This window comes from Eucalyptus grandis, chromosome 3, assembly GCF_016545825.1.
Source record: "Eucalyptus grandis isolate ANBG69807.140 chromosome 3, ASM1654582v1, whole genome shotgun sequence".
NCBI classification, from domain to species: domain Eukaryota; kingdom Viridiplantae; phylum Streptophyta; class Magnoliopsida; order Myrtales; family Myrtaceae; genus Eucalyptus; species Eucalyptus grandis.
In genome coordinates, this window is record NC_052614.1 from 27,012,444 (window position 1) to 27,035,497 (window position 23,054).

At 38.4% G+C, this 23,054-nt stretch overlaps 1 protein-coding gene across 1 annotated transcript; it reads right to left on the reverse strand.

Annotated features, from left to right (window-relative positions):
- Positions 1–841: 841 nt before the first annotated feature.
- On the reverse strand, positions 842–23,001 carry LOC120291769 (chalcone synthase 17-like). The gene is made up of 4 exons (XM_039309497.1): positions 22,806–23,001; positions 21,179–21,340; positions 15,549–15,553; positions 842–1,174 (listed from the first exon to the last, which is right to left on the reverse strand). Exons 1-4 carry the CDS (start codon positions 22,999–23,001, stop codon positions 842–844), a joined length of 696 nt encoding a protein of 231 aa, XP_039165431.1.
- Between the last annotated feature and the right edge of the window lie 53 nt (positions 23,002–23,054).

The window sequence follows — 23,054 nt, forward strand, 5'->3', positions numbered from 1 at the left end:
TACGAATGAGCACGAGAGGAGAAAAGGATACCCCGACCTCGGGTCGACCGTTGATGTAAAAATGTATCCGCAGCGAGGATCGTGATTTGGACGGCTGTGATCTGCTGACTCTTCAGTTTAGGAATTTCGACCGTTGCTTGACACGCTCGCCGTGAGAGAATTCAGGATGGACGCCCGCTACGAATCATCTTCGACCACGTGTCAGTCGGTTGCTAACGGTCGTGTCCTGGCTTTCCCGCCGAAATTTAGTGATTGAAAATAATATTATTTGGATTTAAAAAATTTAGGGGTAATATTACTACATACCTACCGACCCATATATTTTAATTTGAAAATTATTTTCACCTAGCTTATTTCACTTAGCTGAAAACTGTCATCTAATTTTTAAATGTGATATCTATCGTTTTATAAGGCTGTGTCTTTTATTGGAATTTGTTCTTTTCTTAATATCCCAAGAACAACTTTCTTTATTTGATGACTATCTAGAATCCGAAAACATTGTTGATTTAGAAATTGTAATGTGGCAGTCTTTCTTACATGCAACACAAGAACTTATTAAATTGCATGATGGTCCATATTTTCAAAGGGGATTGTGACGTCCGTTGAATTTCAACAATATAATTAATCCTCATTTCGATGAATTCATGCTCGCCTTTTTCCTCTTTCAATTTTATCCCTACCTTGCTAGGCTATCAAATCCCCACCTTTCCAAATTATATCAAATCAATTCCAAAAATAGATTCCCTAAAGTTAAATCATTCTAATTACCTTTGGCCCTTCCCAGTCTTTAAGTATTTATAGCATTGCAATTAAGATTATTTTCTAGAAGACTCAAATTTTTTCAGAGGACGGTTCCACCGGCATTACAGCAGAGGCTATAGAGCATGATCCGGTTGACTGAAGGTCGAAGGCCAAGGATTTTGAGGAGTTTTAGGTCCGCGCCGGGCATGTCCATGCCGGAGAAGGAACAGAAGACAAGGTGGGTGACGGTCGACTTCGGTTGGCCCCATTCTTTGATGGCTTTCGCCGCAGCTTCCATGCCGAGCTTCGGGATCATGTCGATCGTCAAATCTTGACGTGAGTTTAGCAATACGGCACCGTAAGAGCATAAAGCTGGGTTTTGCTTGAGAATTTCTTCGTTCAAGTGAAAATATCGTTTCTTTATCGCAGATTTCTCACCATCAAAGAAGCATCATCAGAAAGCCGAATCAATTTTGAAAGAACCATTACTCATAGAAAAGCATTGCCATCAGCATCGTTGAAAAATATGCCAGAGTTTAGGATGAGTTAAAAGAAATGAAAAGCCTAGTGCATCTGAACCCGTTATTGACTAAATTCTAGAATCATTATGTCTTAATTGGATGGGAGAGTATAGATCGGAAAAAGGGTATTCGGGGAATTATAATTGGATATTCTAGCTCCGACAAATTAAAATTTCAGTCTGTAAACATTCTTATTTAAGTCACCCATCAGAAGTTTGGCTTGCGTTTTATATAGACAGTGAAGTTATCGTGCATTTCATTGGCCCGGTGTTTACATACCAAGGTGGGCGTGCTTGTGGAGTCAAATGATCTTTTTAAAAGTCGAAGACAGATGGAGAGGGACGCATTGTTAGACAGGGATGAAGGTTTATGTCCGTCATTTAGATTTGTTTGCACTAGTAGAAGAGACAGTATATGTGTTATGTGTTTACTTTTAATTAATTTGGTTATCATAATGTGGTTAGTCATAGCTCACTTTGATTATGTCTAGTCCATTTTCAACATAAAAAGGATGACAGGTAAAAGTGTCATTTTCTGAATTCAGCCAGATCAAAACGGTGTTGATATGACAAAAGCATCTACTACAGTTTTAATCTCTTTGTTTCTTTATTTTGATTAGAACTCTCAAACAAATGAGTTGGGTTTTGATAAGAAGAAGAAGAAGAAGAAGAAGAAGAAGAAGAAGAAGAAGAAGAAGAAGAAGAAGAAGAAGAAGAAGAAGAAGAAGAAGAAGAAGAAGAAGAAGAAGAAGAAGAGTGAGTTGAGTTATAAATGATCCGATCCAAATCAACTAATCAATTTATTTATAATCCATTTATTCATAATACAATTTTTTTACCTACACCCATTTGCTAAAACACTTTTCATATTTAACAAAATTTAAGAAAATTTGCTTCTTATGACTTTTTATTTATTTATAAATATTTGTAAAATACTTCCAACCAATACAAATTTAGTGAACAATTTTTATAATTTTTTTAAATTAATTTTTAATATTTTATTTTCTTTCTTTCTTTCCCCTTTTTTCCTTCTACGTTCGGCAAGCATTGCTAGCGAACCATCATTGGTCACAAGTGAGTGTTGGCTATTCCTTGCTAACTACAAGCGAGCTGGCTTGCGGGCAAGGGTCATGGTTGTTGCCATGTTCGGGCGTGGATCGCAACCCTCGCCCGTGATCGCAAGGGCTTCACGGATCTCACTCGGGCGTCGACAAGCCTATGACCGGCAAGGGTCGGTTGGGGCTGACCCTTGCCGGATTTCATAGAAGAAAAAGGAGAAGAAAGAAAGAAAAAGAAACATAAAAAAGTTATGAATTCTTTGAAAGACGTTGTTTATGATTCACTTAAGTTTACTAGGTAACCCAGTTATGGCTCATTTGAGATCTATTTAGTTCTTTTTCCTTTCTTTTTTTTGGGGTTGATAGATCCATTTAGTTGTTAGGTAATTTATTTATGACTCACTTGAGCTTATTTTAAAACTAAGGACAATCCATTTATGATTCCCAATTAAATAGGATTTAAACTATTGGTTCTAGTATCATTTTGCCATCGCTAATTTTGATGAATGGCAAACGGGAATAAGTCCATAGAATAAATTAGATAATCTCACATATTTTGGTGAAAAAAGTGAAATGCATACAGAAACCAGCATCCTAAAATATGTAGTTTAAAGAGTCATTGTTTAGGAAACTAAGGTTATATTTAGTCTCTCTATGTACACCAAGCAATGAGGCCTCTCCTTTAGTTTCGGGAAATTACCGAAAAAGTCCTAAATCAATTGTAATTTTTCCAATTTAGTTATAAACTATTTTTTTTTACCAAATCAGTTTTAAATCCTTTATAATTGTGCAAATTCAATTCATCCAACCAAATTTGACCGACTAATGTTGACATGGATGTCACCAAAGACTGGCAGACAATTTTTAATAATATTTTATTTTTTAAATTTTTTATTAAAATTTTATATTGTCCTCTCTCTCTCTCTCTCTCTCTCTCTCTCTCTCTCTCTCTCTCTCTCTCTCTCTCTCTCTCCTTCTTCCTTCTTCCTTTTGGTGACGGTAAGGGCCTCGCCATATTCGATGAGGGCTTGCCTTGCGAGTGGATGGGTGAGCTTGCCCCCTCCCAATGACGACGAGGTCAAGCTTGCCTGTCCATTAGTGAGGGCTTCTCTCCGAGATCTAGGTGAGCTAGCCATTGGTTGGCCACCTTAGTCTGATGATTGGCCTCCACTTTAACTAGTTGCCAAAGAAGATGAAATAGGAGGGAGGACGAAAAGAGAAAAAAATTAAAAAATAAGAAAATGAAATATTATTAAAAAATTATTCTTTGTAGCCGACCAACGTCCATGTTAGCACCGATTGGCTAAATTTGGTTGGATAGATTGAATTGACATAGTAGCAAAAATTTTAGGACTAAATTGGTAAAAAAATAGTTTATGACTGAATTGAAAAATTGCAATAAATTTATAACTTTTTTGGTAATTTTCCCTCATTAGTTTGGATTGTTCTATATTTATTTTACAAATACAGATAACCTTATGAGTTGGGTTGATATACGCAAACCGTGCATGGTTATGAGCTGTGCACCGTAACCTTCTCATTTTTGGTTAAATACACAATTTGGTTAAATACACAAAACCTGCTCAACGAAATGTTTTTTGAGTTGCAATCCTGAAATATTTCCTCTTATTGTTCTATCTGAAAACGTAAAGGTGTGTTTGCGTGATGTTAACTAAGCTGTAAGGTAATTAAACATGATTTTTGGTATATTTCATAGCTACTGCAGATGTGTTGTTGAAAATGTACTAGTGTGTTTGCATTATGTTAGCCGAGCAGTGAGTCATTAAACACAAAAAAAAAAAAAAAAAATGAAACCGAAAAAAAAAAAAAAAATCATGGTAGGTTTTACTGTAAACACACTAATACATTTTCATATTTGTTGCTCATATAATTTTACTGTAAAAAATGAAACCGAAAAAAAAAAAAAAAAAAAGATTCTCAAGTAGATCTTGGAATTGGACCGGTAAAACATGGTAGGTTTTACATCCGGTTTTAGGGAAAATATGGCAGGTTTTAAATTCCAAAACCGGGAGTCGCTTATAGAAGGTTAAGTTCTAAATTTTAGGTCTGGAACCTACCTATCTAGGAACCAATCACCCTTAATCACTATAGCCCATTTTGAAAGGTACCTAGTCATGCAATTGAAATGTAATTACTATGATCGTAACTAATAATAGAGTGGCCGTGGAAACTAATCTCGATAATTCAACGCTTATCTTCTCTAAATATTAATTTCTTTTTATGTAATTGAAATGCACAGTAAAACAACGCACTCTTGGACTTAAAAGCACAAGAAAGTTGTTTTTTGGATGATCTGAAACAAGCATGTGGGCTTACAAATGCGGACGAACTTCTCTTTCACATCGGTCAAATGCTGGGTGTTGGTGACGCGAAATAAGAAGTCAGGATAGTTGTCCTGATTAAAACAGTTTGAAGAGTTGGCTATGCCAATGGCAAGAATTGCTGCTGGAACTTTGCATTCACGGGACTCCTCCATCACTGATATTCCAAGTAGAAAGATGCATGAGCACGAATAGGGATTACTGCTATATATGGAAGCATGAATAGAGGGTGGGTTATAATTAATCAAATTTCTATTTAGATTAGATGGGTCCTTAATTCCCACTAGGATAGGGTTGCTAGGGCGGGTAAATATATGTGTAGCGTGGGGCCGATGCATTAAGAATGTGTTTGGTGGCATGGCGCTGGAGCATTAAACTCGGTCCAATTCCATCGTTTGGTCCAATTTGATGGTTGAACCTTATGAATAACGGACCGGGAAATTAGACGAGTTTTAATAATGATGTTTTAAGAAAGAAATGCTCCAGAATTTAAGAGACGTTTCGGAAAGTATGGGCAGTTGTTGAAACAAGGATTGCGACGAAGCAATCTTTGTCCCCTTTCAAATCAATTTGGCTTAGGCTAAAGAGCACGGCAATTGCTAGTGGTTTATACGGTCATGTTCCACACGTCGAGTGGGATATAGAAAGTCTAGAAAATTTTTATTAAGTCATGTTCGCAAGTAATTAGTCTAGACATTCCATGATCAGATGCAGCCAAAGTCATGTTCAGTGCTAGACTTGAGAGGGGCAGTGACGAACAATAGCTGTCGCGATGAGACGCAATGCCTTATCTCTTGAGGTTAGTGTTTGGAACAATGTGGTGAATGTTTAGGATTTATTCTTTTCACAAAAAATGAATTTGTGTGAAAAATATTTTCTCAAAAATTGATCGCTCGTATTGCTTACATAAATAAATGAACAAAAATTATTTTTATCATCCACGAATATGTATAAATATAGATTGTAGTCAACGATGAAAATATTCTAAATTGTATAATTATTGTAAGCGATATAAGGGATTGATTTGAGAAAAATATTTTCTAAATTAATTATTTTACGTGAAACAAATGGAGAATTAACTACCATTTACATGGTAACAAGGGATTGATCTATGAGGTTAGTGTAAGATTCTACAAGACTACTATGCGGCCACTCAAAAAGTTTGAACTATTAAATCATGAAATTGTTGGGTTGTTTGCATAGACTTTTAATTTTGTTTTTCACTCAATGTAAATTTTTTTGACAAAAGCATATTAGATTTTTTTTTTAATAAAAAGCACCTAAAACTTTCACAATAAGAAAGTGTTAATACGTAAGTTGGACATTTTTATTTTAAAATTTGGGTACAATTTTTAATTTTGGAGAAAAAGCAAAAAAAAAAAAAAAAAAAAAAATCACTTTCACATTTTCTTTTACTTCTACTTAATCCTAAACAAAGAAAATCTTAAATATTTGAGCACACTCTCCCATGCATAGACTATAATTTGATCTTAGCCCAATGGTCCCCTGTAATTGACCGAGTGGAGATATGCTAATTCCACACACTGTACCAATCTACTATCCCTTCAGCCGGATTTTGCCATGAGCCCAGCCTTACTTCCGCCCTAAACCCATCGACATCAACCACCGTCGCTGTCACACCTTTGACCACAGCGGCCGCTGGCCACAATTAGCGCCGCATCAATGATGAACACCATTGGCATTATTGAACCACCATGTCGATCTCCATTGTTCTTAGGCATGACTCGAGGACCCCTCTTTCTTGTCTGTCCATCTTCTCTATGGCTGTTCCACTAGATAGGGTTGGTGTCAGGTTCATCGCCAGTTGGAGAGCCTGTAAATGCCCGCTTTGAGCCCGCCAGGTTGCTATTTACAAGCAATCACTCATCAACAACAATAAGCCTCTAAGATGTGGAGGCTTCTCGACGTCATTGACACCTAAATCTTGACGACCAATTTAGTCAATTACTGTATTTAAAATTATGAGTCGATCCCAAACCCTAAACAAAAATATCACTTGCGTATTCATTTTTGCGTTTTAAGTCATCAAATGAGTTCCCCATGATGCTATCATGGACTGATGCACGCAAAATCACTTTTTGTAGTGCAATGCGTCCACTGAAAAGCATACGTAGGACCCAAAGTTAGCTAGCCATTCACATGAGAAAGTACCTGTGGGAAGAAATACAAAACAAGAAATAAAAAGAACCGGTTGAGATGTGGATTGATGGAGAATATTCTGGCTTCTTGCCTTTCAAAATCAAGGTTAGGGGTCTGTACAAACTCTCAATATACATCACACACAGAACGCATTCAGAAGAGTTCTCTTTTGAAGTCGAGGGCCATTAAGGTCCTCCCCCTCTACTTTTGGGTGATTGACTATTACCTAATTCAAAGGAGATCCCCATCATTTTTTAGGTCCATTGTACAGGCGTACTCTACTTTGGGCTCATCGCCTATTAGCTAACTTAAATAGGGAATGGAGAAAGATAATTTCACAATCAAGTCAGACCTTTTGACATTGGTAGATGCAGTTTTAAATCCAAGTTTGACCTCATGGAAGACACGCATCTAGTTGGTTGAGTGTGTTGAATTGCTCCATTATTCTCCAAGCTCCAAATCCAACACTGTAGAAGAGACGCTAAATTTATCTTGAACCATGTCGTCAAAGCCTATAGATGCAATTTCCTTCCTTAAAATTGGGTTGTTTCACTTCCTCAGTATCTTTTTGACCTTTTATGTACTGAAATCCATTTTATAGTCCGTTTGATGTTCTTACTTGAATGAAGCTCCTATATTTCAAAAAAAAAAAAAAAAAAAAAAAAGGGGAGGGGAACACCTAGCGGTGTTGTTGATGGGGGCACAACTTTTTCTACTTGCTTAATCGAATGCATTGAAATTTGGTCTATTCAAACCCATTAATTGGCTGTAAATTTTTTTTATTTGGTAATAACCAACGAGTCGGTTACCCATTTTTTCATCTCTACTTGTGGGCAACTTATTGAGATAACAATCACGTGATGACTTAAATAACCCTCAACCCCTTATATTTGAGCGAAGGAATTTTGTAAAATAAGTTTATCAATCTTTATATCTAGCGGTATTCTTGCATGCTACTTTTTTGTTGGCCAAATCTCCAACCCCTTTGCATAAACCCAAAAGATGTAACCTACTTATATCTGGGCCTGGACAAAAATGGCTCGACTACTAAAATATTAACACGGTTGGCCATGTTGGCAGCTATAGGATATTTAAACGTTAAGAAAGAAGTTTATTATTTTTCCCTCCCGAGTAAAAATGTGCTTGTGTTGGACATTAAAAAATTAAGCCATTTTGTCTCTTAGGTGTAATTACGAGACATTTCCATTTGGTTGTGGTTCGTGAAAGATGGTCATAAATACGAGACTTGAGAAACTTTTGGGCTTGTAGCAAGAGTAATTGTTAGTTTTATGCTAAATCTTGCAAAGTACTTTTATGCTAATTTTAGGCACGTAATTATTTTGTAAATTTTTGAAATTGGAATAACAAGTTTAATTTTTGGTGAGAAATCAAGAAAGTATTTTTATGCTCGATCCTTGCAAAGCTAACAAAACTTTTGTTCTCATTGGATCCCGATGCATGCAAGGGTTGTTCTTGTATGTTCGATCAGTTGTTAGTAAGTGCTAAATTAATCTGAGGTATAGTAGCACTTACGGTTGTGAGGGAATATGGATTTAATAAATTGTTAATTGTAATAAATTATTACACTATTCTTCATATAGTTCTTCTCCAAGTAAATCCCATCACCTCTCCTCTTAGTCGCAATCATTTGGGGGGGAGAACAAGATGAATGGCGAGAATTTAGACTTCGCATCGAATCAAAAGATATGAATAAAAAATCAATCAATTCCAAGGCCTTCTAGCAACCCTTAAACTTAACTATCTCCTCCTAACATTGGGAGGCAAAGCAAGGGAATTGCAGATTCTAAAAGCTTCAATTCTTCAGTGACGAGATGATTTTCATTGAGTTCCATTTGGCTCTAATGCTACCATGACTTTGGAGAGGGCGATCAATGGTATTTAGGTTGCGACAACTCTGTCTATCTTGCATGAGTTCACATACAATGGAAAAAACTAAATCTAGAATTAGATTCTCTCGTGGATACTGTAATATACAGCATGAAATGCCAACAATCACATGGATATTGAAATTCAAAACAAATTAATAATTATTCCTTTTCATTTTGCATAGCTTTTCATGGTTGATGGGTTTTGATTTGGGTGTAAAAGGATGTGGATTTTTTTTGTGAAAGTGAGCAATTTTAATGTTTGAGAAGATATTTGGTATAATAGATTCATCAACTCAATAATATAATAAGAGTTGTGCTTTTGTCACTCATTTTTCTATTTAGACACTCTCTTTTTATATGTTTTGGTCATATTATCTCTTGTGGTTCATTGAACGTCTCACTTTTCATTTTCTTCTTTTCATTATTTTGATATCTGTTGACACTCGAATTTTTATCGATGTTGTAAGGATTCATTTATTTAAAAAGAAAAAGGAAAAAAGAGAAAAAAAGAAAAATAAATAAAAAGTGACGAAAAAGCAAATGAATGAATAGACAGGATGAATGAAAATGATAATAATTTTAAAAGAAAGAAAGAAAGGAAGAATTGGAGCGGGCGGCATGTCCCCCACTTGTCTAAAACTTTCGGCTCGGCCCTTGACCCATCTCCCGTTTCCCTGCTCTCTTTTGGCCCATTTTTCTTTGTTTCCTTGAGCACACAAGTGTGGAGGAGGGGGCGTGCGAGCAAGCGTGAAGGACGTGGGCGAAAAAGGGGAATCGTTCGGTTATGGTGAGGGCGTAAAACCGCATCATAGAGAGAATCGGTGGAGGCTTGAGTGGCTGTTTTTTACGGAGAGAGAGATACCGAGAGGGAAGGGAGAGAGGCTCGGCGGTTTTGGCAAAGACCGGATCGCAGAGAGAGAATCCGAGAAAGGAGTTGCTCGCCGAGGAACATCTTCTACGGAAGGGATGCTAGCGTGAAGAGGATCCTGTTCGCGTGATAAAAGGAGGAGAGACGCCTGTCGGTTTTCGGAGAGGGCGGCCGTTGAAGAGGCCAAGTTGTGGAGAGCCGGAAAGTGAGAGAACCAAGGGGGGAGCTTCGGCTGGTTTTGGTTTGCAGGAGGGGACTGCCCGAGCTCGAACCAGAAAGAAGGAAAAAGAAAGGAGGGGCAGGGCGCTAATTCTGGAGGCAAGAAGTCGAGCGTTCGGCCATTGAAGAAAAGAAACCAGAGAGAGCGTGGTCTAACGGAAGGGGATTCTGAAAAGAGTGGGGGAAATGGACGCTCTCGGAGGCGCAGAGAAGGTAGAGGGGGCGCCTCGTTTTTTTTGGAGAGGATCGGAAGAAGAAAAGCCGCGACGAGAGGGTGCCTCGTAAAAGAGGATTCTACTGGAAGGAGGATCATCTGCGTCGGTCATCGGAGGTGGCCGCCACCCGGATCTCGCCACCGTTCGTTGCCTTTTCATCGCCCGTTCGCCGGCGTCAAAAGCGTTGCGGAAACCAGACACGATGCGCCAGAAGACGAGCCCAACCCACTCATGGGGATAGCCGATCACATTTCGTCTTCGAAGCCAGGTAATCTCTATTTGCTTTTCTTTGCCGATCTTAGGATATATGGCTTGATGATCAATGCGTGAGAAGGTTGTTCGAAGTTAGTATCGTTTTTGTGGCAAGTAATATTGATCTAAAGCTTGATATGTTACGTTCGGATCGAATAGAGTATTGAGCTTGCTTCTGAATTTCATGTATAAATACACCTGCCATTTGTTTGTTGAAATGCCCGAACCAAGTTAGCGTGTAGTTCATTCCGTTTCTGGGTTCATTTTTCTTTGAGTCTTATGTTCCAATGCTGTGCGAGAGCTATGTTGGCGTGGAAATCACGTTTGCCGATCACTCGTGAAATGTATGAGTCTATTTCCGCATGTTTCTTTTCTCTTCATGTCCTCCGGTTTTTGTAATTAAGTTGCGGTTAGAAAAAAAGGGCAGCGTCCCGGGTGGTTGTCGGAGTGGTGTTGTTTCTGTGACGGCGGAAGATGGCGGTCGACGGCCGGAGAGATGGCGGCGGGGGGAAGGGAGTTGCAGGCGTTCATCTTCGGTGAGCTGCGTAGGGGGGTGAGGTTGAAGATGAAGGGAATAAGACGAAAGAGAAAAAGAAAAGAATAAAAAAATTAAATAAAAAAAGGTTGGGCCGGGTACTGTTCATGGGCTAGGAGTGTGGGTTAGTGGAATTTCAATGAGAAGTGGGCTTAGAATAAAAAAGCGTTGGGCCGACAAGAAATGACAATGGGCTGGAGGTTGGGTGATTTTTGTTCTAAAAAAATGAGTGGGCCTTAGGACCGCCCGATTTTAGTCCAACCCGGACCGATAGAGTCCGCGTCGGTTTGGTTGGGTCGGGTCTCTTGGCCCGGTCCGAATTTCTTTTACATTACTATTAAAAATAATAATAAATAAAATAAAAATGTTGAAAATTTTAAATCGAAAATTTATTAAAATTAACAAAATTCGGAAATCACTAACAAATATAGAGAATTTAGGAAATCATTAAAAAATCTAGAGAAAATTAGAAAAATTATTTCAAAAAATTTTCAAATAATTCTAAAAGAAAATTCTAAAAAGAAAATTTCAATTAGAAAACCTTTTGAGATTAAAATCTAAAATTTGACAAGTTTTTAAGGCTTTACAAGAGGATTCTTGTTTTGATTGTCTTTTTATTCTTAAGGACAATATTTGGATACTTGTGTGTTTTCTTTCATGATTATAATTAATTGCGTATTTTAATATTTGGGTAGTAACTATCTTGTTTTAGAATGGTTAAGATGAACATTAGATTTCTTTTGGATAGGTTGGCATGGTGTTAGTTAGCATGTGATTAGGTAAGGTACAAAAACGACATTAGCACCAAAAACCTGAGTTTAAAATCTTTGATTGTATAGATAGTAAAATATTCTCCTGTTACTAGGATTCTAGTCTATCCCAAAAGAGCTAGTGGCGACTCCTTAGTCAAAATTTGTATAGGCTTAAATCGATTAAAATCTTGAACGCTTGATGTCACATGAGGTACAAACTTGGAAGAACCTAAGTTAATGAAAAGTTGTCGGTTCGGAGTTGAGAATACAAGCTGTCGCGACCTACCCTCGGGGAGAGGGAACAGGTTTAGGGGTATTGCCTAAAAGACGGGCCTAAGGCCCATGGTTAGGCGCGAGCTCTCCCAAGCCCATACCCCGCGTGACGTTGGGATATTCTTAAGAAATTTTGCATAAAAGGAGTCGCCACTAGCCTATTGGGGCCTGGGCTAGAAACCAAATGAGGCATGGGAGCGTGCCTCACTTCCTACGCAACAGAGAATTTAGGTTCGGGGGACTTGATTACACTAATTAACCAATTAGTGCCCTTTCAGTACCTAATCTTGTTCATTTTAACAAAATGATTTTTGGCAGGCAATTTGGATTGATTTCATATTTATCCACTAACATGTGAGGTGATCATGCAGGCGCGCAATCATTAAAGTAATAATCATAACTACCAAGATCCTAATTGCAATAAAATAAAACACGTGCAATTAAACATAATTAGATATGCAAATTAAACATTTGACATAATCAATATACGAGCAAATAAAGGTCTAATTACACTAAAATGGCAATACATGGCAAGTCCTAATCAAACCCATCATTTTTGGATTTTCGAAATTTTTAATTTTTTTTTTTTAATTTTTTAATTTTTAATTTTTTTTTTAATTTTTTTAATTTTTTTTAATTTTTTAATTTTTTTTAATTTTTTTAATTTTTTTGGATTTTCGAAATTTTTTTAAAAAAAATATTTTTAATTTCTTTTTAAATAATAAAATAAAATTCGGGGCCGGACCGGGTCGGGTCCGGTCTGACCAGACCCGGGTTCAGCCCGTTCGATGCGGGTCGGGTCCGGTCGTAGACCGGACCCGATTTCGGCCTAGTTGGTGGCAACGGGCCCTAGTGGCCCAAAATTCTTTTTTTTTTTTAATACTTTAGTCAAGGCCCAAAGAAAATTAAAAGACCCACCTATTTCCTAAGCCCGCAAGAGCCCAGCCCAATTTACCTAAATCTGAAGCCCGGCCCAGAGACAAACCCAAGCCTGACCCACTTCGAAGACCAAACCCTACCCGGTTTGGAGGGTTGCTTGACCCGGTTCTGACCCGATTTGAGCCTCCTTCTCCAAGGCTTCTCGACGGCACTGACACCGGGCAGCGATGGCGGCGACGGCGACGGCGCAGCGGGTGGCGGCGGCACGGGCAGCAACGGCGCGGTGCTGGTGCCGCGACGGGATCGAAGGAGCGGCGTCAGCGGCAGTGGGTAGCGGCGGCGTCGCGGCTTCGGGCAGAGGAGCGGCTCGGACGGCGTCGTAGGGGCGGCAGGAGGAGACTCTTGCAGAGGGTCGCGGAAGCTCGGGCTGCAGGCGAGTCGGGGTGAAGCGGTGGTGGCGCGACGGCAGATGATGCGGCGGAGGGGAAAGACTCCCAGATCTGATCGAGCGTGATCAGATCTGGGCCTTTGGCGGATCTCCAGCGCGACGGGGCGGACTGGTGCTAGCTGCAGGAGCGGCCGAGACCGGCGGAGGGCGCGGAAACAGCGACAGCGGGGCGGAGCTTCAGACGGTTGCAGGGCGGCAGCGGCGCGGCGACCGGTTCAGATCTGCTAGCGTCGGGGGGCGCTAGCGCGGCGTCAAGTGGGCAGAGGCAGGGACGCTGGAGGTGAGCTACTGCAGGAGTCGCTGAGAGGTGCTGCAGCGGCAGGTAGCGGAGCGGCGAGCACTGGACGGAGGTGGCGCGAGGTCGACGGGCGACGCTCGGGCGGAGAGGGCGTCGGGTGCCTGGTGGAGGTGGCGCGAGCGTCGGGTCGTCGCAGCTGCAGCGGGGGTCACGGACGCGCGGGCTGCAGGCGAGTCGGGGCGCGGCGGTGGTGGCGCTGTGCTCGCGGACGAGCGGCTCCGCCGCGCGGCGGCCGACGCAGCGAAGGCTTCCCGCGGCCGCGGGGCGGAGCCGCTGAGGCTCCTTCCTTCCTTTTTTTTTTTTTTTTTTTTTCTTCTGGTTTCTCTCCAACTCGCCCCTTGTTCTTCGGACTCCCCCACCTCCTCTCTCTTGAGCCCCGTTCCTGTGCCTCCTTTTCTCCTCTTTCTGTTGCTAGGGTTTCATCCGAAAGTGGAGGAAGGAGAAAGCGGAATGGGCCGGGCCAAGGCCAAATCCGGCCCGGCCCCTTCCATGTCTTCTTTTTTTCTATTTTTTGTTGTTTTTACTTTTGTTTTTTTGTTTTGTTTTTTTTTTGATTTAGTGACTAATTCCTAATTTTGCACATAATAAAATTGTAAAATTTAGGTGTCAACACCCTTAAATCTAACTCTCTCCTCGAGGGGTTATGTTGTGATAATAGTGGCATCTTAAGTTGAGATTTTGCAAGATTTGGTAAACAACTTTACTAAATGTGGTACATATACATGAGTTGTAAAATGCTTTACCAAATTGAAAGGAAAATACTATATAAATGAGTGGTAAAATGCTTTATCAAATCGAAAGGAAAATACTACACAAATAAACCCAAGTGATATTTTTCCAAGAACTTGATCACCTATTGTGGCATGTGAGATTTTGCAAGATTTGCTAAACAACTTTATTTGAGTATCCCTACCATTCTACCGGTGTCGCTAATAGTAGGGGCTTGCAAAATATTCATGTAAATCGGTCATAAAACATTTTCATTGAAATCATAATCACGAAATAAAAGATTTGTCTATTGAATCTTAGCACAAACCTAGAAAAAAGTGCTTTGTTTGTAGGCTGTGAGAGTGGCTTAAAACCTCTAAATAGGCCTACGTAGTATTTATCAATATATCGAATTATGCACAAATTCCTCATTTTCTCTCTTGCACATTTTTACATTTAACTTGATACTAGAGCCTTCTAGCTTGGGGCAACCCTAGTGCACTAGGTGGACTTCGCATCTGGACACCTAAATAAATCCATCCTTATTGATAGTGTTTAGCCAAAGGCCTCATTAATGTCCGAGCGAGTGCTACAGCCAAAGGTCTCATTCGCATGTGACCAAGCGTTGTGGTCATGTTACGACGTAAGTGAGGCGTTGCAAAATCGGGATTTTCCTTTTCATGTAGGTAGCTTTTCCTTTTCTTATGGTGCAGAACTGTCATCTTGCTTGGGGATGTATAATTAATCATCAAGTTCTCTGGGAGTCAAGTTCTTATTAGAATAGCTACGACTCGTGAAAAAGGCTCATTAAGCATGCTAAATTAGAACTTCTTAGTCAGAAAGAGTTTCTCACACACTCTTGATAATATAGCTGCTTCATCCTATCCAATCGCGTGGGAAGTAACTAATATTGCTGAGGGTATCTCACATAACCCATGTTAAAGGCTTTCGGAAACATTTGAGATGAGCACAATCTGATCGATCAAAAAAGTCTTTTGAAAGGATCGCAATATAGGTTTGGTTATGGGCTTACATTAAGAGATTATTGTTTTGAGGCCAATAAATGAACATCTGTCACTATCCTCATCGGGTTTACAAGTCGAGAACTCGGAAGATAAGACAAGATAGAATTGCTTAAACTGCTTCAAGCGGTAGCTTCTTTGTGGCATTCTTATTTTCACTCAAACCATCCCAATTAGAAAAGACTTCGGAAGAGGGTTGTTATGTTGGCTTGGGAGAGGCTCGAAAAGCTTAAAATTTTCAATAGGGTTTTTAAGAGTCGATGATCATCATGCCATCGTGACTAGGTCACTCAATCTTTCAACATCATTTGGCTTTTGGAGCTCTTATACTTTCAAGATGCTTTTATGGAACCATATGATCTCAACAACATCGCCTATTTCAATTAATGTGTTGGTTTTACTATGGAGGTAGGATACCACTGCAGGAATTGTGTACATGGCCATCGCTAGGGTGATGGCGAACCACGTCATTAGGATCGCTAGTTCAATGAATATTTGCCCTTTTTATTTAAAACATTAATAAGAATTAAGGTTACACTTATAGATGCCACAAAATTAATATTATTACACTAAATAAATAAAAAATTATTTGCGATTGGAAACTCAACCATTTCTTGAGGTTGATTCAGCCCCATTTGGAATGCCATTGTCACGCGTACTATCGTGACAACCATAGTGATGGCCTTTTTGGCAAAGGTCATGGGTGAAGCAACCTTGCCCAAAAACTAGGCGAGGCCACCTTCACCCAAATCTTCTTCTTCCATTTTGGATTTTCCCAATGCTGCCAGATGTAGTTCATTGCTAGCTGTCTTTAAAACTATCCTTGTTGTCTCCACCCTTCCTCGCCCCCCTCTGCTTCTACTCTAATAGAACAAAAGAACTACTTCTTTGATGAAATGTTGGGTGGTAGAGGGTAGCTAAAGTCATCTGTTACTATTAATATTAACAAGTGAACTCTTGCACTTACTATCCAGATATGAAGCAAAATCAAAAGGTGTGAGATTGTGTCGGTAAGTTTTAAAACTGGGCTAAAATTGCAATTTTGGGAAAATTATGGATTCTATGGTTTAAAACTGTGCTCAATTGGCAAAAGTATAATATGTTTAAGACTTTTTGAACAATTTTCTCTTAAAAAATTTAATCGTCAAATTGGCTTTGTACTCCTCCACAAACCTTATGAGCACTTCTTCGTTTAGACTCTAGTAATGAAATAATGCTTTTATTAAAAAGAAGAAGAAGAAGAAGAAGAAGAGTAAGACTAGATTTGCAATGAATTCACAACTAAATTTGTTTCTTTATTACATTTTTAATTATCGATAAACTTGCCAAATAAATTATATGTTTTTTTTAACATATCTCATGATTATCAATTTGGATTATATGCAACAAGTGATTGGCTTGTTGTTCCTTATTCTTAACATAATGTTTCTTTTACATCATTAGGAAAAGTAAACGATGAGACGATAACCTACAATTTGTCCTATTAGGTGATCGACTATATATATATATATATCATATTTGTTATTGAAAATCTAAACTCATATAAGTTAAATTGAAAACTCATTTACATCTTACCCACTCCACCAAAGACTGTTGGTCCTCAGGCTGATCAGCATCTGATGCTTTTCTTCTCATGAGTGGCTCCGCCAAGATTACGTTGAATGAGTAGACATCGACTTTTCCCATAAGCTTGCCACTCTAGTAATACCAATGATCCATGTACTTGCATTTGACAAACCATTAGTGGTACGACAAATAAAAAATGAACTTACCAGAAAGTCTCCATTATGTTAGCTTTCATAATGGAGACATGTGTATCTATACCCAAAGTGAACTTGGTGAGTCCAATGCCTGCGACCTGAAATAAAAATGTTAGCTTTCATAACAATAACTTGAATTCAATAAGCAACCGATTAATATTATCATGTTATCGTACCTTAGTGTAAAAATCAGAGCCTAAAAGAATATTGGAGGACTTGATGTCGAGATGAATAACTCTAGGTTTGTCTTAAAGGTCGGATCAACAAAAATGAAATCCGAAAATTATTATAGTAATGATAAGTTTTTTTTTTTTTTTTTTTGAAAAAAATACTCACTCTTCAGGTAAGTGAGCCAAGCCTCATGCGGAACCTAAAGCCACTTTCATCCTCTTAGGCCAAGGCATGATTGGGCAATTAGTAATTGCAATGACATCTGTGGCACTTATAATCAATCGGATTTTGAGCTTTGAAATAACTAAGCATACATGATAGATTTGATTGTACAAATGAGAGTCCAGTGTGCTGTTTGAGACAAACTCATATACTAGAATTCTAAGAGTGTCAAAAACGTAGTATCCAACCAAAAAGATGAGGTGACGATGGTGGATATGGTTGATGATATTGACCTCCACTCGAAATTCCCTCTCCCCTTGCCGACTTTAAGCTTTTAGTTGCTTGAAAGCAACTAATTCCTTGCTCGAGAGTACTCGGCTGAAATCGCCTTCTCCGAGTAGATTGGAATCAAAAAAATTATCTGTTGCCATTTTTAGCTCTTTGTACGTAAAGGTCTTTATGTGGAACACCAAAGGCTATGCCTGGAGATAGAAAAGGTCAGACATTGGGACCCCATTCTACTAGCTTAATAATAATAACAAAGCATAGTTGGAAGAATTTATATTACAGATTTTGGTATTATTTACATGTTACTATTGTAAATGTAGAGCAAATTCTGATTGAGGAATCAACATCGATTGTCCTCACACTTGTCCTTTTCATTGTATGTGATTTAATTTTTTAATAAGAATTTGCTCTACAGTTGGACCACAATAGTTACATGTTCATAATACCAAGATCTCTAACATCAATTCTTCTAACTATGCTTTTCATTATCATTAAGTTGGTAGAATGGAGTCCCAACGTCTGAGCTCTTCCATTGCCTTAGGTGTTATGCATAAGGCCATTAAGTACGTAGAGCTGAAAATGACAAGGGATGATTTTTTTGATTTCAGTCTACTCAAGGAAGGCGATTTTTGGCTCATTCATAAGAGAGTATTCTTGAGCGAGGAATTAGTTGCCATCAAGCAACTAAAAGCTAGAAGTCAGTAAAGGAAGATGGTGTTTTGAGTAGAAGTCAATATCATCAACCATATCACCACCCTCGCCTCATGTGTTTGGTTGGTTATTGCGATTCTAACACTCTCAGAATCATAATTTATGAATTCGTCCCAAACAACATGCTATAAACTCATTAGCATGGTCAGTATCTATTATGTATGCTTAGTTATTTCAAAGCTCAAAATCCGATTGATTATAACTACCCCAAATGTTATTACAAGTATTGATTGCCTTATCATGCCTTGGCCTAAGAGGATGAAGGTGGCTTTAAGTTCCGCACAAGATTTGGCTTACTTACATGAAGAGTGTGAGTATTTTTTTCAAAAAAAAAAAAAAAAAAACCTTATCATTACTATAATAATGTTCGAGTTTCATTTTTATTGATTTGACCTTTTAGGTAATCCCAGAGTTATTCATTGTGACATCAAGTCCTCCAATATTCTTTTGGATTTGACGCTAAGGTGTGATGACATGATAATATCAATAAGTTGTTTATTGAATTCAAGTTATTGTTATGAAAGCTAAAATTTTAATTCTAGGTCGCAAACTTTGGTCTTGCCAAGTTCACCTTTGGCACGCATACGTATGAATCCATGTGCATAATGGGGAATTTCGGGTAAGTTGGTTTTTCATTTATTGTACCACTAATGGTTTTTGTCTAATACCACTGATTGTTTGTCTAATACCACTGATTGTTTGTCTAATATAGGTACATTGATCCTTAGTATTACTTGAGTGGCAAGCTAATGGAAAAATCCAATGTCTACTCATAGTATGGTTACACGAAGTATTTACTAGTATGGATATTGCAGAGAAGAGAGGGTTATATTTAGCCCATCATGGCCAAGTGGGAGATGATGAGTTTTGTTGTTATTGGGCCGCCCATGTTGGGCTAACTTAGCCCATAACTCAAAAGAGCCCATAGCCCGCAATTTAAAGAAAATAACCGCTCATGTAGTTATTTTGAGGGTTACTTCTTAAAAAGAGAAAATAACTTGTTTTTTTCTCTAAGTGCACAGAAGTATAGGATTGTGTATCCTAAAGGAAAGGAAGAAAAATGAAAAGGCTCTCTTTTTGTGAAGAAAATTATTTCCACTTGATCTCTCTCATGATGATGCAATAAGTGCATTTAATTCATGAAAACAACATCTCGGCATTCCTGCTCAACAGGGGACCAATACAGGGTAGCCGCCATTTGGGGGGCCGATTAGGATGCACACTTCCCTCGACCGAGGGATTGATGTGGTGATAGCGTTCATCGACCTAGTTTTGCGGCCATCTCCATATATGCAATCTTCTACTGCTAAAAGACAAGAAGCCGAAGTTTTAGAGGTAACAATGTGGAATTCCATGAGTGTTATGTTTAATCAGTAACTCATTTGAGTACTTATCTGGAATCTAAGTAATCACAGTAAAAATTCTAAGTAACAAAAAAATTTGAGAGTCATACCAAAGACTTTTTTATTCTGGGAATAAAAGTTTTATATAGTTACCAAACATTTTCAGATACTTAAAAACTCGTTCAGGAAACATAACTACAGAAAATCATTTTTAAATAGAAATTATTCCGAAGAATAGGTTCTTATCCCTACTAAATTAGACACCTGAAGTCGGAAAAACTAGAGAAACTAATGTCTCGTTTGATTCGTTAACCCAACAATTCAGGTTTGCTCTTCAACGTTTCCGTTTGTGGAAGTCCGTTGGCACATTGGACATATCGGTCACAACTCTGTATGAGCCAATTCATTAGCAAAGCATTTCTAGCTGAAACGTAGGGGCCAAATGCGGTCTACTTCTTGTTGTGTAATGGATGCTCTTCTGCAATCCTCTTGTTGCATTCTTCAAAATCCTTAAATAGATGGATTATGGGCAGTTCTCGGTAGTTGGATTCTTAGCGCAGTTCACGCGTGTTGCCATCATAAGTTCCATGTCACGTTAGAGAAAATTGACTTGGGATGCATTTGCAAAGAGTAGTGTAGAAATCATTCATCCATCATTTCTATTGAAATAAGATGACATTACAAAGTTGGTCTTGGGCAGTGCTCATTAGCATAGAACACATGATATATACTAATGCCACTATCACAACATTATAATAGGATAGAGACGATCCGCAGAGGCGACAGCTAAGGGCACTTGCTTCGATTGCCGTGGGTGGTCATATCGGTGTAGCACTTGCCGCACAAAACCTTCTCATTTTTAGTTAAACACACAAAACCTGCTCGATGAAATGTTTTTGAGTTGCAATCTTGAAATATTTCCTCTTATTGTTCTATCTGAAAACGTAACGGTGTGTTTGCGTGATGTTAACTAAGCTGTAAGGTAATTAAACATGTTTTTTGGTATATTTCATAGCTACTACAGATGTATTGTTGAAAATGTACTAGTGTGTTTGCATGATGTTAGCCGAGCTGTGAGTCATTAAACATGATTCTTAGGAATATTTCATATTTGTTCATCAAATAATTTTACTGTAAAAAATGAACCGAAAAAAAAGAAAAAGATTTTCAAGTAGATCTTGGAATTAGAATGGTAAAACATGGTAGGTTTCACATCCAGTTTTAGGGAAAACATGGTAGGTATTCCTAAAAATGGGAGTCAGCTATAGAAGGTTAGGTTCTAAATTTCAGGTCCGGAACCTACCTATCTAGGAACCGATCACCCTTAATCACTACAACCCATTTTGAAAGGTACCTAGTCATGCAATTGAAAAGTAATTACTATGATCGTAACTAATAATAGAGTGGCCAAGGAAACTAATCTCGAGAAGCTTAATGCTTATCTTCTCTAAATATTAATTTCTTTTTACGTAATTGAAATGCACAGTAAAAACAACGCACTCTTGGACTTAAAAGCACAAGAAAGTTGTTTTTTGGATGATCTGAAACAAGCATGTGGGCTTACAAATGCGGACGAACTTCTCCTTCACATTGGTCAAATGTTGGGTGTTGGTGACGTGAAAGAAGAAGTCAGGATAGTTGTCCTGATTAACACAGTTTGAAGGGTTGGCTGTGCCAATGGTCAGAATTGCTGCTGGAACTTTGCACTCACGGGACTCCTCCATCACTGAAATTCCAAGTAGAAAGATGCATGAGCACGAATAGGGATTACTGCTATATATGCATGCATGAATAGAGGGTAGGTAACAATTAATCAAATTCCCATTTAGATTAGATGGGTCCTTAATTCCCACTATGATGGGGTTGCTACGCGGATATATATATATATATATGCGTGGGGTCGATGCATTAAGAATGCGTTTGGCGGCATGGCATTGGAGCATTAAACTCGGTCCAATTCCATCGTTTGGTCCAATTTGATGGTTGAACCTTATTAATAACGGACTGGGAAATTAGACGAGTTTCTATAATGATGTTTTAAGAAAGAAATGCTCCATAATTTAAGAGAGGTTTCGGAAAGTATGGGCAGCTGTTGAAACAAGGATTGCGACGAAGCAATCTTTGTCCCTTTTCCAATCAATTTGGCTTAGGCTAAGGAGCGTGACAATTGCTAGTGGTTTATATGGTCACGTTCCACACATCGAGTAGGATATAGAAAGTCTAGAAATTTTTTATTAAGTTAGATTCGCAGGTAATTAGTCTAGACATTCCATGATCAAATGCAGCCAAAGTCATGTTCAGTGCTAGACTTGAGAGCGGTAGCGACAAACCATAGCCATCGTGATGAGATGCAATGCCTTACCTCTTGAGGTTAGTGTTCAGAACAATGTGGTGAATGTTTAGCTTTATTTGTTTCACCAAAAAATGAATTTGTGTGAAAAATATTTTCTCAAAAATTGATCGCTCGTTTTGCTTACATGAATGAATAAACAAAAATTATTTTTATCATCCACAAATATGTATAAATATAGATTGTAGTCAACAATGAAAATATTCTAAATTGCATAATTTTTGTAAGCAATATAAGGGATTGATTTGAGAAAAATGTTTTCCAAATTAATTATATTACGTGAAACAAATGGAGAATTAGCTGCCATTTACATGGTAACAAGGGATGGATCTATGAGGTTAGTGTAAGATTCTACGAGACTATTATCCGACCACTCAAAAAGTTTGAACTATTAAATCATGAAATTGTTGGGGGGTTTGCATAGACTTTTAATTTTGTTTTTCACTCAATGTAATTTTTTTTGGCAAAAGCTTATTTTTTAATAAAAAAACACCTGAAACTTTCACAATAAGAAAATTTTGATACGTAAGTTGGACATTTTTATTTTAAAATTTGAGTACAATTTTTAATTTTGGAGGAAAAGCAAAAAAAAAAAAAAAAAAAAAAAACTTGCACTTTCACTTTTACTTTTGCTTCTACTCAAACCTAAACAAAGAAAATCTTAAATATTTGAGCACACTCTCCCATGCATAGACTATAATTTGATCTAAGCCCAATGGTCTCTTGTAATTGACTGGGTAGAGATATGCTAATTCCACACACTATACCAATATGCTATCCCTTCCATTGGATTTTTCAATGAGCCCACCCTAACTTCGTTCCTAAACCCATCGGCATCAACCATCATTGCTGTCACACCTTTGACCACAACGGCCGCTGGCCACAACTAGCGTCGCATCAACGATGAACACCATTGGCACCACTGAACCACCACGTCGACGTCCATTGTTCTCAGGCACAACCTGAGAACTCCCTTTTTCTTGTCTATCCATCTTCTCTATGGATGTTCTACTAGACGGGGTTGGTGTCAAGTTCATCGCCGGTTGGAGAGACTGTAAATGCCTGTCTTGAGCCCACTAGGTTGCTATTT